Here is a 14,528-nt window from a genome sequence, read left to right on the forward strand (position 1 = left end):
CCCTTGGTCCTTGCCTCTTTGGAAGAAGCCTTTGGTCACATCAGACACTCACGGGAGCATTAACAGGGCTCCGCCTTTATTCCCATGGTGAGTCTAGTGCCTGCTCAGGCTCCACTGGCCTTTTCTACAGCAGGGTGGGCAGGAATGAACTCACCCGCTCAGTGAAGTCATCTCCAGAGTAATCAGGAGTTGAGGCAACGTAAGTATCCCCAGTGATAAGACAGATGGTGACCTTCTGAGCTTCTCCTGCAGCCCACAGGATGCCAGAAAGTGCCACAGCCAGGGCTTGCTCCTGCCCCTGCTTGCTTATGGCACATAAGCTACAATGCAGCAGGTGGGGTAGGGAAACACTGAGTGACTATGGGGGTCTCCACTTTGATGCAGGGTGAGTCTATTTGATTACTTCCTCAACATACACGATGAGGATGCCACAGAGAGCCTTGTCCTCTCCGCTGTCACTGGAACTGGCTTCACCACACAGCATACGATTTCTCTTGGGGATCTCAGCCGACCACACCCTGAACCACCCACACTGGGTCCCACCACTGTCCTCTCCCAAACTCTGGCAGGGATCGATCTGAACTCTTTATTTAACCTACCAGAGAGGCCATTGCCAAGTTCAGCTCCAAAGGATCATCTAATTTTATCTCCCACATTTCCATTTTGCAAACCCTCTGCCCCAAACAGACCAGTTCCGTGAACATATTTCCACATTCTATGCCCACGCCTTTCTCATGCTCTCTTCTGCCTTTAATGTCTGTCCTTTCCTCCTGATCTTGTCCTATGCATCTTTTGAGCCTACTCCAGATGATGCCCTTACTAACCTGTAGCCTACACTCCCATGGCACTCCCTGTGTCCAGCACAGTATTGTATTGCTTTGGGTACTGCTGCTAGTGGCTCGTTTGTTCGCCTTTCTGTGAAGAATTGGAGCCACCTTGCCCAGCAGTGACTAGGAGTTATACCTCCCTCCTGAAGGATGGCCCAAAACCAGTGTCTGACTGGGGTTGGGGGTGCAAAAGCCCTGCTCCCTTATCTGAGGATGGGGCAGTTGATGCTCCAGAGCTCCTGTGGGATCAGACTGAGGCTGGACATCACTGAAGACCAGTCTTCCCTTCGCCTCTCCTTCCCTAGTCTGCTTCCCTCACTCTCTTACAGGTTTCTCCTGAGGGCTAAAGGGGAGCAAATTTTGCCACCCCAAAATATGCCTTTTTGGCGTATTGATTATTTTAAGTGATTATTTTTAAGAAATGGGAGAGACAAGAGCTCTGAAAACTGGGTAGAAGTCACCCTTTTGTAAGGACATTCACAGGGAGAAGGGAAATCTGCCGTTGTAAGGGTGTCTCCCTCACCGAGCCAGACAAGGGGACATCTAAGATCTCTAACACTGGTATCAGTGGAGAAGACAAGGACTTCAGTCCACATGGCCAATTTACCCTGTGCTTTTCCTGGTAACCTCCCAGAATCGACTCCCCACCCCATGACTTATTCTTTTGTCTTTAGTTGGAGATGATATTTAAGGTGATGGCTTTCGCCATTTGGGGGAGCTACTCGGTTTTCCTGGGCCTCTCCCATGAATGCAGGAGGTTATTAAACTTTTGTTTTTCTCCTGTTAATCTACCTATGTCAATTGAGTTATTAGACCCTCCTGAGAACCTAGAAGGGAACAAGGGAAAATGTTTTCTCCCCAGCAGGGCATTCCCTTAATAAATCACTTGCATGAAGAATTCCCATTTCTGGCTCTGCTTGTTAGGAATCTGGCAATTCATGGTCTTAGGATAAATCATGCATTTAGTTCCTGTTTTGGGTGATAGCTTATCCTGAGCACAGATATGTGCCTTTTACTTACTTAAATTCTGTCTAACGTCAAGCGCAGAGCTTTGCACATGATAGGGATTTGTTAACTTCTAAGTAAAGTAATTTGAACAGATTTTTAAAATATGCAAATACCAAGCACTGTACTTTATCAGCCTGGTTAAGTAGGAGGATGAATCCTTCATTTATTAGGGTTTTCATCACCCCTTCTGTTCCTCCCTGGATTTGCTAGATTGGAGCTTCCCATCAAATATTGTCAAGTAAGCGCCCCTGAGACCTGCCGCTTCACTTTACAGGGTGGTCTGCAATAGAGCATAAAAGCCGTCAAGATTACTCCTGCAATTGAACACTGAGTGTGATTCCAAAAGAGGTCTCCTCAGTCCCTCTGGGAGAGCCAGAGCCATTTCTGCCTCAGAGGGCAAGTCCCCTTGCTGGGGCAACCCAGGGGATTTTCCCTTCTAATTATTTGGCATACAAAATTCTCGGGAAATGGGTAACTCTTTCAAGCACTTCTCACAGGCCTCTTACCTGTGAAAGTTACAGTCTTTTCCCTTCCTGGCAAACAACAAGTATTTGAAGATGGATCCTTGTACAGCCATCTGAATGCCTCGGGCACCTCCCTGCAGTGGGGAGGGGGAACAGCGAGGTGTGTGAAGGCTGGGAATGGGGCTCTACACTTGTGACCCAACCCTCCAGGGCAGCATTCCAAATGAGGCCTCTTGGAAATGGGTGCTGTTATCTCTGCAGCCCTTTCCCCCTGGTTCACAGCATCCCCAGGCTCAGTGAAAGGACTCGATGTGTGCCAGCCCTTCCCCCAGATAGGCTGGGATCTGCAATGACCAGTTTCTTTGTGGAGCCCTGGAGACTGGAACCTGGGGATATATGTCCTCTTCCACCTGCCTCCTCTATGCCTCTGCTTCATAGCAAACTTTTAGACTTGTAGGAGGTAAGGAACTAGTTGGCTAGCCCTTGAAATTCCCTATGACAGGTAATCAATGACATGCATTATTGAGATTTAAACAAGCCAGAAAGAAGCTCCTCGATCTCTTCCTGCCTTCTGAATCCTGAGGGATGCTTAGAACTTGGAAAGAAGAGTCAGAAAAACTAAAATTTGGAAGGACACTGGGTAGAAAAAGGAGTCTGAGACTTTGTTACAACCCAGACAGTACGTTATAATTTTAAACAGTCTGTTATCATTTAAGGTTAATTTTTAACTTATAAATATGTTTCTGTAAATGATTATACCAAAAGCATGCATTCATAAGGATGAGGATGGAAGGAAATATGGATAGGGAATATAGAATTCAGATTTTTAAAATTATTGCCTGTTACCTTTCCCACTTCCAAAGCAAAAGCCAGGTCAGAAGAAGGTTCATGGAACCTGAAACAGGCCTTTTTTCCAGTCATAGCTGAAGACATGGACTGTATTTCCAAAGAGGCTTTGCCCAGCTTCTGAAAAGGGGGGACATAGTGAGTCAAAAATAATTCTTCCTAGGCACATTCTTCATCAAATAGTCTTAAGTAATGTGGTGAAATCATGGAGTGGGCCTGACCCCTTCTTCCATGCAGGTTTTCATATTACTCCATTACCCTGTTGTAATTGTAAGGTCCTATGAAAAAGATTCACATTAGGTTCCCTTAGGATATTTTATCCTGAAGGCTTAGTGTGTCAATCCTGCACCTTGCTGTCCCATCCAGTTTTTGTCCCTTGTATCTGTCTCAGCTTCCTTTGCCAGCCGTCTCTCCTTTGCCTCTGTGTGGTCCTCTGCAGGCTGCTGCTCTGTCCATACGCCTCCCCAGCCTTTGTTGTGATGCTGTAAGCCCTGCCTCTCTCATCTTTGGGTCTTTTTCTCTTGCTCCAGAAAAAAAGGAATGGACAGACTCTAGCCTGAGTGTTTCTAGCCTGAGTACAACAGTGATTGGAATGATGCTCAAGAAACATTCTCTGTTTTCTTGCCCCATTTCTTTAAGGTTCCTGGATACTGTACGTTGAGATTGGAGAGGATTTTGTAGAACTCCTCAGGGAACCAAACATGAATAAAAGGGAATCTATTCATTATCAGAGATGTAGTGATTATTTAGTACATGCTAGGTCCTAGGTGGGATATAGATATGTAAAAAGTCTAATATCCCACAGCTGTATATAAGAAAGAATTTGTGAAGTTCTGTAAGTCAAATACAAAATACCATGAGAGAACAGAGGAAGGAAAGAGAACTGAAGTACTCTTTGACTAAAGCAGTCAGGAAAGCTTCATGGAAGAGGTTGCATTTGTACTAAGCTGTCAAATGGTATCTAGTGTTTACTGAGCATTTTCTGTGCTCCAGGGTCTGGGCTCAAGTGCTTTACATTCATGATGTTAATTTAATTCTTTGAGGTGGGTAGGTTATTACCCTCTTTTACAGAGAAGAACTTGCTGAAGGTCACCCCACTAGTAGAACCAGAGCTGGGGACTGCACCCATCCTAACAGCATCAGGCTGCCTCTTCAGCTTTAATCTTAGATGTGCCATCCTTGTGACTGCTGTCATTTTTGAGTGCCAATCATTATGTTTTTCATTAGTTTGGGCTACTTTCTAGGTTAGAAAAACATTTATTTAAAAAGGACCCTTTATATCACATCTTTAAATGGGAATCAAGATCACTTACCATACATCATTTAAAAATATAATGGAAATGAAATGGTGTTACTGAATTATGCTAGAAACTATTGCTTATGAAAGCTCTTTAATTAAAAAAAGAGATAAGAAGTGGTAAAGTGCTGTGAACGTGGGCTGTCCCCTTACTGAGTCTTTCTCCCTGGCCTGCCAGGGTGGGGAAGGCCCAACTTTCCCATGAATTAGTAACTCAGGCTATTTAATGTTATTTAATGATGTATCCCTATAAGCTCCCATGCTCCAGCAAAGACTCACATCCCACCCTTTGGGGCAGACCACACCGGGGTGTCCGGGGACAGGGGTTGTTCAGTGGCACTAGAACACTGGGTGTGTATCCTAGGATCACTAGGCAGGAAGTAGGTGGAAAGCTCCTTGGGGCTGACCCAGGAGGGCTTTGCATATCACACACAGGCATTTGGAGCCAGCGAACAGTGTGGAACTTTAATAGACACATGGAGCCCAGTTGGTCGAGAGCCACTGTACCTCTTCCTGGCAGTGCATGGATGAGGCCCTAATGGTTCCTAAGAAGGACAGATGCAGGGGAAGCAGGCAGCTGGAACTGCCTTCCTGAGTCAGACCAAGGTCTGGTTCCATGCTGGAGTTTACTTCCTGGCCATCTCAGTTCCCGCTCTCAAAGGAAAAGACCGAATCCACAGAGAAATCATGCAGATGCATTTCAGTGTGTTTAAGGGCCCAGAACTGCTCTCAAAGAAAACTGATCTGTCTGGTTTCCAAGGGCAACAGCAAGTCAAGCTGAGGGAGCAGACGGCACACAGCCTGCTACTCTTGAAGGGCACAGAATCAGTGTGCACCACAGCCAAAGAGGCCCCTAGCCCCTGGCATCCTAGCAGAGGACTAAAAATGACAGGAAAGGTTTCCCTGACATCAAAGCTCCACGGCACAGAGGAAAAACGTCACTCCAGCCTGGCCACGTAAATTTGGAGAGATTGCCCAACCTCTCGAAGACTTAATTTGCTTATCCTGAAATGGGGGTAACCCCTGCTGGGTCCACATCATACTACTGTTGAGGGAGAGGAGGTATGGAAAAGGCCTCTGGGAACAGTAAGTGCCAGGCAAATGTGGAGTGAACACACAGCCTGTCTATACCAGAACATCATGTGCTCTACAGAAGAGAGTCCCAACACAGATGAAAAAGACCAGAGACTGGCAGGAATGGGGGGAGGAGAAACCTGTGTGAATGTGAGAGATGAAGACCATCGAGACTAAGAAGGCTTCGACTTCAAATTCAGTTACAAAACTTTGCAAGCTAAAACACACTCCAATTTCTGTACCAGCTGCCATCTCCAACTTTGGGAGGGTCACTGTCCAGAAGCATCTCGGAGAGACCTTACGACAGAGGGGTTGCGGGCTTCCCAGGCCAGGTGCCCTGGCCAGTGTGGCAGCAAAGATGACTCATGTTACCTGTGCAACATTTACTTTCACATCAAATACAATTTATAACAAGATGAACTTGACACATAAGCACTGATATGCATGTGCTGTTATACTGCCTGGTAACCAGACACAAATGGTAAATGGTTCTAATGAATGACAGTAATGATCATTATTATTTAATATAATCAAGCATGGTTTATAGTTTTTCTCTTTCACTTTGTTACTTTTCCAGGATTTGTAATAAATACCTGCTTTCCTGACTGCTGTGATGATGACAATGAGGATCATTATTTTGAGTGTGGGTGCACATACATGCACACATGCACTGGAAGACAGAAGTTCTGGATTATTCTTTCCAGCAGCCTACTTCCCTTACTCAGACTGCCTTGCCCCTTGTCCCTGTGACCACCTGGCCCTGTCCAGTGCTCTCCACGACACCCACCCCCAACTTGAGGTAGAATAATTCTCTTTGAAACCCTTCCCTAAATCTTGCCTTAAAAATTACTGGCTATTGTGGAATCAAAGATTTTGGAATTAGTCCTGAGAAGACATTTCTTTCCTACTGCCGCAAATAGAGTGGTAGGCTCTTAGCTTGATCATGTTCACCACCGATTTCTCAGCATCTGGGGCAGAGCCTAATGCATAGTAGGTTCGCAATAAGTATTTGCTGAATTTTAAAAAGTCTAATTAAGCCCTTTCGTTTTACCATTAAAGGACATGAGGCCTAGAGCAGTTAAGTGGTATGCCCAAGATCATATATTTCATATATGGTACTTCCAGGACCCAAATGCAAGCCTTCCAACTTGTACCAGTCTGGGTCTCTGCAGAAAACAGATGGTACCAAGTCAGGATAATTAACTTGAGAAGAGTTTAAGACAGGGACAGCTTACTAAGATGTAGGGAAACCACAACGGCTAGTGCAGGGTCCCAGGGCTGGCAAGTAAGAAGTCATTATGTCCCCTAGACCTGAAGGAATGGTTACGTGTGAAACAGGAAGGAGAGAGTCCTGGGGAGGGGCCTGCCATCAGAGGAGAGGGATTCAGTCAGCTAAGCACAACCTGACTTTATTCTCTTCCCTCCCTCAGGCCCCCTCCGAGGATCCCACTGGTTAAACTCTCCAGGAAGCCAAAGGAGGAGGGAGTCCCTACACTTAAGTCTCCTGGGCAGAAAGCAGGGTGGAGAAGGGCAGAGCATGCATCTGAAGGGCCACACGCTTCCACAGGGGATTGTCCATAGCAGTGAATTAACTGAATGAGCATCTACTGAGGCCCATCCATCAGCCAGACTTTAGTGAAGGACTGTGTTTCCTGTTCTCCCAAAGCCATCCCATTTCCTGTTATGCTCTATTACAGCTTCATTCATCTGAGTTTCCCCAGAATATTTTGATCTCCCAGGATTACATTTTTAATATGATTCTGCTGGGTGGTATTACAAATACATCAGGGATCTATTTATTGGATGCCAATGAAAGAGGCCAGAGGAATGTATTGCAGGCTGAGTCCTGCAGAAGGACCTGGCTGTGGAAGAAGAAGAGAGCTGGCACTGGAGGAGAGCAGGCTGCTGGGAGGGGCTGTAGGCTGCCCAGAGGAGGATGCTCACCCTCACCACAGTCTCACCCAGGCCAGCAGCCCTGACCATCATTCACTACACCACACACACTAATAAGATATTAAGTTGGAGGAGGAAGAAGGCTGTAGGATTGGAGATAAAGCAACAAAATGTGAGAATGGGAGAGCTGGGGGAAGGGAAGGTGTGTGGGGTGTTTCACACACCCCCTACTTTCATAGCAGGTTCTCAGCAAGGACTGTGTGCTAATGTCAGGAAACTGCAGGCATCCCTACTCCAAACAGAAGAGGGAAAAGAGATCAGTAGAATGACAAAAAGATCCAAGTCAGTGTTAGGATTCAGTAGCTCTGGTAATTTGCCAGGTGGCCATATTGCCGAAATGTTCATTAGAATTGGTCAAGCTTTCAGATGGCCTTCCTGGACACAAGTATTTAGAGTCCCAAGGCTTATCATCTTGAAATCCCAGGGTGTGTTTAATCAAAGCTACTGACATTTAAGGGCCACATTATCATCTGGCCAACATGATGGGAATAAGTCCAAATTCATTTTTTAAGGAAATAATCAATTATCTCTACTTCTGAGACTTCCTTAACACTCCATCCACTCCATTTCAGGCTAGGGTGGTAGGCTGCTTCTTTTGTATCCCAGGCTCTCCCAAAGGGAGAGAATTACCTTGGAAAAGTCAATGGGCAGGTCTCCAGTTACATCATATCTGTGTTTGTGGGTAAGTGGGAGAATTCATATGTACTCTCCCGCCTACACAATAGAGAGACTACAAGACTTTGGAAACATCTGTGGATGCTTTTTTCTATTTTTAAAATTTGTATGTGTGTTTTTAAAAATAGGTTGTACATTTACATGATCCAAATCCAGAGAATACAAAAAGATATGCTGAGAAAATGCAGAGAATACAAAAGGTATGCTGAAAAAACTCCCTCCCACCCATGTCTCATGCTCTCCCACCCTCACTGTTGTATTTTATGGAGTTTTCTGGAATTTCTGTATGCATATACAGAAAAATACCAATATAGAATCACAGTTTTTTCTCTTTTTCATAGAAATGTTAGCCTATTTCCACATATGTGTATATTTTAAAATGACATTTGCCATAGAAGTCCATTACAGAGCTAGAAACACATTTTTATTAAAGATTGTTCATTAAAAATATTATCTTGTCCAGTAAAACATAGATAGTTGCTCTAACTTCTGGTTCTAAAGTATTGGAAATACACACTTATAAAATAAGCACTAAGGCTGGAGACTCTGCCAGGGTTATGCATCACCTGTCTTCATCACCCGGAAGGAGAGGGGTTATCTAGGTTCATGTGACATAAGTTGAGGCACCATCCAGGCACTGTGAGGCCAAGGAGCAAAGTGCAGCATCTCATGGAGCCTTGCTGGCCTATCTTCCTGTTACATTGGGCATTTGAGCAAGAGAGGAAAGGTAGATTGAGGCAAGAATATTTGCAATAAAGAGAAAGAGGGAGTGAGTCTCCTAGTACATTTGTCTGGCAAATATTACAGTGTAGAATTGCTCTCTGAAGCCTGTGAGTACATGCCTGATGAGAAAGACTATAGGGCCTAAAGTCCCTGTACGTGATGATGACCCATTTGGGAAACCTAAGGAAAGGCTATATTGAGGGTTGGCAATAGTGCAGGAGATCCAGCCTGGCTTCTGTGCTCGAGAAGCAGATGGAGACCACGTGGCGTCGGCGAAGGGGTCCCAGTCCCCACCCACTCATTCCCCTAGCAGGGCCCTGTGGACCTGGGGGCCTGACTGCTGGGTACAGAGCATTGGTCTCTGCCTAGATGAGCAGGCTGGTCCTGGGTGGCTCTGCAAGCATTCCTCAGGAAGGAAGTGCTGCCTCCAGAGCTTGTTCTTAGGGCCCCGAGGAGTGGTCTCTGCCTGAGGCTCCAGAATGTAGCGTGGAGGTTGGGAGGACAGGGTGAATGTGGGGAGAATGTCCTGAGGAGCCCTGAGTTGCACCATGATTGCAAGGGCCATAGTGGAGGCAGTCCGACTGGAGGGGTGTCTCCCCCTCGCTAGTATGTTTCCCCTGTTCCACCGCTGGCTTAGCTCCCTCAGCTCCTGATCTTGCCTCTTTGACCAGGAGAGCAGCCCTTTGCACACTTGCCAGGGTATTGCCTGCAGCACCAGCCTGTTCCACCAGTGAGACGAGGAGATGCTGCCTGCTTTGCCTCCTGTCTGGGTCTCTGCCTCCACCCCCGGCCAGCACCCTGGTCTGGTTTTGATGCGAGCACTGGGTTCCTCGGACCAGTAGCCTACAGATCACATGGATCCCCAGATACTGGGTTCTGTTCAAATCTCTGTTAGTGGGCAGCCCCAGAAAGGGCTTCTTTCCTGAGGTCAGGCCATTGTCCCAGGCCTGGCGTGGGTCCCCCTACTCTCCTGTGCACACACACAGGCTCCTGTCTCCCCTGTTGTTTTACCTATTTGCAGTGCTCACCACCTGCCTTACCCTACCTTATATAGTAAATTATTTGAATTGAACTCCCTCACCCCCTCAAATTTAACCATCAAATTGTGGAAATAAGTAAGGAAAGACTCTAGAGTTCAGGAGGAAAAGACTGTAACATTACCAGTGTCCTTGAAAAATACCATAAATAAGTCATTTTAATGATATTCTCCTTTTACCAATAACAACCGGTCTGTAGTCTGATCTTCCATAATACTCTCACATGACAGCAGATAAGATTCCCCAGCCTTGTTGTTTGGGGAAGATTGCATTTCCTTTCATGTTTAATTGACAAGCTATACTTACCATGGCCATTGCTAGGGAGATAGGAAAGCCACCTGATTGTGAAGAGATGATGGAGGGCTTGGGGATAGAGCAAAGGCTACTTGATGGCAAACGTCCATGTCCTTTGGACTGAGGTATTCCTGTTCCATCTTCAGTTTAATCAGCAGATATATGGTTGCCTTCACAATTCTGCATAAAATGCCACCACCAAAAAGCAAAACAAACAGAGACTGTGATGACCTTTTTTAATTTTTTTCCTTTTTTCTCTCTCTCTCTCTCTCTCTGAAATATCAGCGTTCAGAAAATGCTGTCTCCCTTTTAAAGATGTCTGAAAATTTTGTTAAATAGCAATAAAAGAGGCAGAAAAATCCCAGTGTCTGTGTCAAAAGGGTTTCTCCTAAGTTTTATGTGACTGGGAGAGGTTAAATGTAACTATGGAAACATAATTAATGCTATCAAGACCTTGACTTGAAATTATGTTTGAAGAAGAATGTAAATGTCACTGTCTCTTGTTTTGAGAAGACAACATTTTATAAACAATGGGTGAATCTTTCCAGTTTATACAAGGTATTTCTCATTATGTTGTTAACTGGCCAGTAAGCCAAGTCATGTTACTTCCTTTTAATTCAGATTCCTGTACCCCAAAAAGTGAGTAATAATTATTATTGAAATAATGATTCTCTTCTTTACAAATAATCCACCCTCCACCTTTAAGAAAATGATCTATTTGTACTTTTCTTGATTGATTCTTACAGCTTTGACATCAACTCTTCTTCCAATTTACTTAACTTCTATGCTAATGTCATGAAATGAGTCTGCTCTATTGGTAGCTAAAACATGAAGGAAACTGCCTTCTTTTTTCTGGATTCCTAGAGGCTAAGATGCTTCTTATCTCAGAAACACAGCATCCAAGTTACAGACTGCTGATGGAATATGATACAAAATGTATCGTATCAAATGGAAAATCTTTGTATTTGTGGCAGTGGGTTTTCCCCACCTTGTATAAAGCATAACAGTGACATTTATATATTTATTTTTCTTTTCAAAGATTGTTTTATCTGTTGAATATTCCATTCCCCAAAATGGTAGCTATCTCCATTTAATACTTCCAGGACCAAAATAGAAGCATTATCTCCCTGATTCTAATTTAGACTATGGTTAAGATAGTTTTAGCACAAATAAGACTTTTGATGACAGGTTACTTGGAGCAAGATGCTGCAGTGTTATAGTTAAAATATGAATAATTCCACTGTTTGATCATATCGTCTATTAATGCCAGGAAAATCACCTTAATATTTTGTGCTGTGTTTGTTCAGTGATTGAATTTATATCTGAAACACAAAGTCCATTACCTCTAACCTTTTCAGGTTACATGAGATAAAAGCATCTTTCATCTCACATTGTATAACAGAGTTTAAAATACCTTTTAGCACCTGAATTCAGTCATCTTCCCCTTATTTGAAAATGGTGAAGGAAAATAATTTTTCAGAAGCTGAATAAAGATGATAACTGTTTTCAAAACGACTTTTCTTCAGGGTCACTGAAGCACTTGGATGTCAGTATGTAGTGTTATTCACAAGTGTAAGAATGCTAGATTCTAAATTACTTTTTTCTAAAATAATAACCATATGGTGCTCTTAATGATGAAAAGTACTCTTAAAAGCAGGAAGAGATTTTTATGAAAAAAGAGAGTGGAAGAAAAGATCTTCAACAGGCTTTCTAGTTTTATGTCTTCACACATTAAATGCTGGGTGCCTCAGTGACATTATGTGCATAGAATAAATGCAGATTATGCCGTTAATGTGATTGTTTGAAGAAGCAGCTTGAGGAAAACACATTGGCTTTGAGAAAAGTAATTACCTGAGGAGTTGTGTTATGGGTTCCCAACCTATAAATGGAAAAGAAAACAAAGTAAATTACTCACGCTATTCAACCCTCATACCCTCAAACCTCAAACCCAACCTGGTTAGGGAAGTCTCTTTCCACACTTAGTTATACCTGAAGCATTTTAAATGTAAATCTATAATGGAGGCTTCTCATGGAGTGAGCATAAAAGCTGATTACTTAAACACCTAAAATCCCTCTGGTTCTAGAGAAATGAGAAAACGAGAACATCTTACCCATGGTAACTAAAGATTTCCCTCCATTTGTCCAGAAATGAAATTTTCCTAGTTATCTCCTCTAAATCCAGCTCATGGGAGATTTGTTTCTGGTCCGAGACTTCCATGGCCATAATGTGAGGAACTGGAAGGAAGTTAAGATGAGAGAGACGTCTGGCAGGAGAAGCAAGACGGCTGGCACAGACGGCCAGATGGAGTGCACCATTCCTGCTTTTGACCAGCAAGGAGTGATCACGCCACCCAACTGCTGCTCTGGGCTCACTGTGAGCCCCTGCTATCAGATCACGATTAAACTTTCATTAGAGACGGAATACTTCATGTGTTCATTCACTGTATAGATGCCATGAATGTTTGATCCAAGACACAGATTTACAAACAGAAGAATTGCAATTACTTATCTGTATCAAAGCAACTGAGATAATTTAATTGATGAGTGATACCACAGCGGTGGAATATAATAATACTTTATACTGTGGTGCTTCTTGGAAGTGTTTGTGGAACAGAAATATGTAGCTAAGGAGGGGTCAAAGCCATCCTGTTGATACCAAGAAATGGTATCAACTACTGTTGGGGAATGTGTAGTCCAAGAGACTGGCCAATAGATGTTTGATATAGAGTGTAGTACACAGAAATCTTGCACAGTTTGAAGAAGGACTGGTTTGATTTGTTTCAGGGAGAAGTCTGAAATTATGTCTCTTACAGTTGGCTAAATGAAATGTAGCTGCAATAACTGGTATAATAGAGAATATCCATTGTTGTGGTGGTTAATTTCATGTGTCACCTTGCTATGCTATGGTACCCAGTTTTTGGTCAAACATCAATCTAGATGTTGCTGTGAAGATATTTTTTAGATGTGATTAACATTTAAACAGTAGATTTTTAGTCAAGTGGATTATCCTCCAAATGTGGGTAAGCCTGAGTAATACCCTGAGTAATATTACGGTGTTTATCCAAAGCAAATAGTGGGTACCAGTGAAAGTTTTCTTGTCACTTCTGATTTGGTTGAATATCAAAATTGAACCTCTTTATCAGGGGATCATTTTCTCTTTGAACATTTCTGATCGTAAGTTTTGTAAACACTCCTGGGAAAGCTGAGAGGGCAGGACAAAGATGCTGTTTGGATTTATTATGAGTAGAGTGGTCAGGGCTGAGAGAACTGGCCTGTAAAATGTTGCAGAGACCTTGAAACACTGCAAGTCACTAAATAAGCCAGAGGTGAATTTAGGTGTCCACAGTTTTTTTGGGGAATTCTCTACCTCCATTTCCTTAAATTAATTTTTGGTGGTTGTTTAGTCATTTCATATTCACAGGTCCCATAAATTTTCATCAGATTTAGTTTTGTTTTTGTTTTTTTTAAATTTTCTACACAAACTGGATTTTAATTTACTAATACCCAAAATCGTTATTTTTTTTGTGAGATGTAATATGTGTTCCTTATTTTATTTATGGTGGTGGTAAAATCCAGAAGAGTAGAGTGGTTAAAACAATCCATATTGTATTATTATTTTTGAGGTACATGCAATAAAATGCACAAATATCTTAGTGTATAGCTCAATGAAGTTTGACATCTGATACATTCATGTGACCATCACCCATCAGTCTCACTGATTCTTCCCCCACAATTTAGTATTTTTACTGTAAAATATAAGAGACATAACCCATTCCTTTCTCATTTTCCTCCTCTAACCACAAATTCTCCTTTAAAAACAAAAGCTTTACTGTTTTCCTCTTCATAATAATGTTATAATAGTGTTAATGGTGGTATCAATGTTTAAAATTTATTGGGCAATCCCAGTGTAAGAAAAAACAAATTACATGATTCTTGCTCTCAAATAATATAATGGTGAGAGTGTCTTGGGATTTCCTATTTAGAAAGTCATATTAAAAAATAAATTCTGGATCTGCCATTTAAATTATTCAATAACCCAAAACCAGGAAAGGGCAGTAGCTAAGAAAACTATTTTTCTTAAGATTCACTATTAAATCTGTGTATTTTTGTCTATATCTATGTCCTAATTTCCAGAAAATTCTGTAAAGTTAGGAGCATAAATTCCAATGATTAGACAACTTACTTATGAACTGTTCTGTTAGACTCAATACACATTTTGAGTGTTTCCTATGTGCAAGGCACTTGGAAAATAAGATGTGGTTCCTGTCTTTCTAGTGAAGGAAAACAGATACACAGAGAAGGGGAAATACTGAGAACAGTGTCTTGGGGA

The 14,528-nt window shown here is 42.8% G+C and overlaps 1 protein-coding gene and 1 long non-coding RNA gene across 2 annotated transcripts in view; one reads left to right on the forward strand and one right to left on the reverse strand.

Moving 5' to 3' along the window:
* Positions 1-13,509, reverse strand: part of MINDY4B (MINDY family member 4B) — a 34,813-nt gene extending 21,304 nt beyond the window's left edge. Inside the window, 7 exon segments of the mRNA XM_036896372.2 lie at positions 155-320; positions 2,342-2,433; positions 3,146-3,211; positions 3,213-3,262; positions 10,207-10,378; positions 12,050-12,077; positions 12,310-13,509. Of these exon segments, the coding sequence (XP_036752267.2) occupies positions 155-320; positions 2,342-2,433; positions 3,146-3,211; positions 3,213-3,262; positions 10,207-10,378; positions 12,050-12,077; positions 12,310-12,422 (687 nt within the window). The 5' untranslated portion in view covers positions 12,423-13,509.
* Positions 1-14,528, forward strand: part of LOC118917992 (uncharacterized) — a 198,349-nt gene that overhangs the window by 107,648 nt on the left and 76,173 nt on the right. The gene's annotated exons all lie outside the window — the stretch shown is intronic.

The sequence above is a fragment of the Manis pentadactyla genome, chromosome 1 (genome assembly GCF_030020395.1).
Source record: "Manis pentadactyla isolate mManPen7 chromosome 1, mManPen7.hap1, whole genome shotgun sequence".
Taxonomy (NCBI): Eukaryota; Metazoa; Chordata; class Mammalia; order Pholidota; family Manidae; genus Manis; species Manis pentadactyla.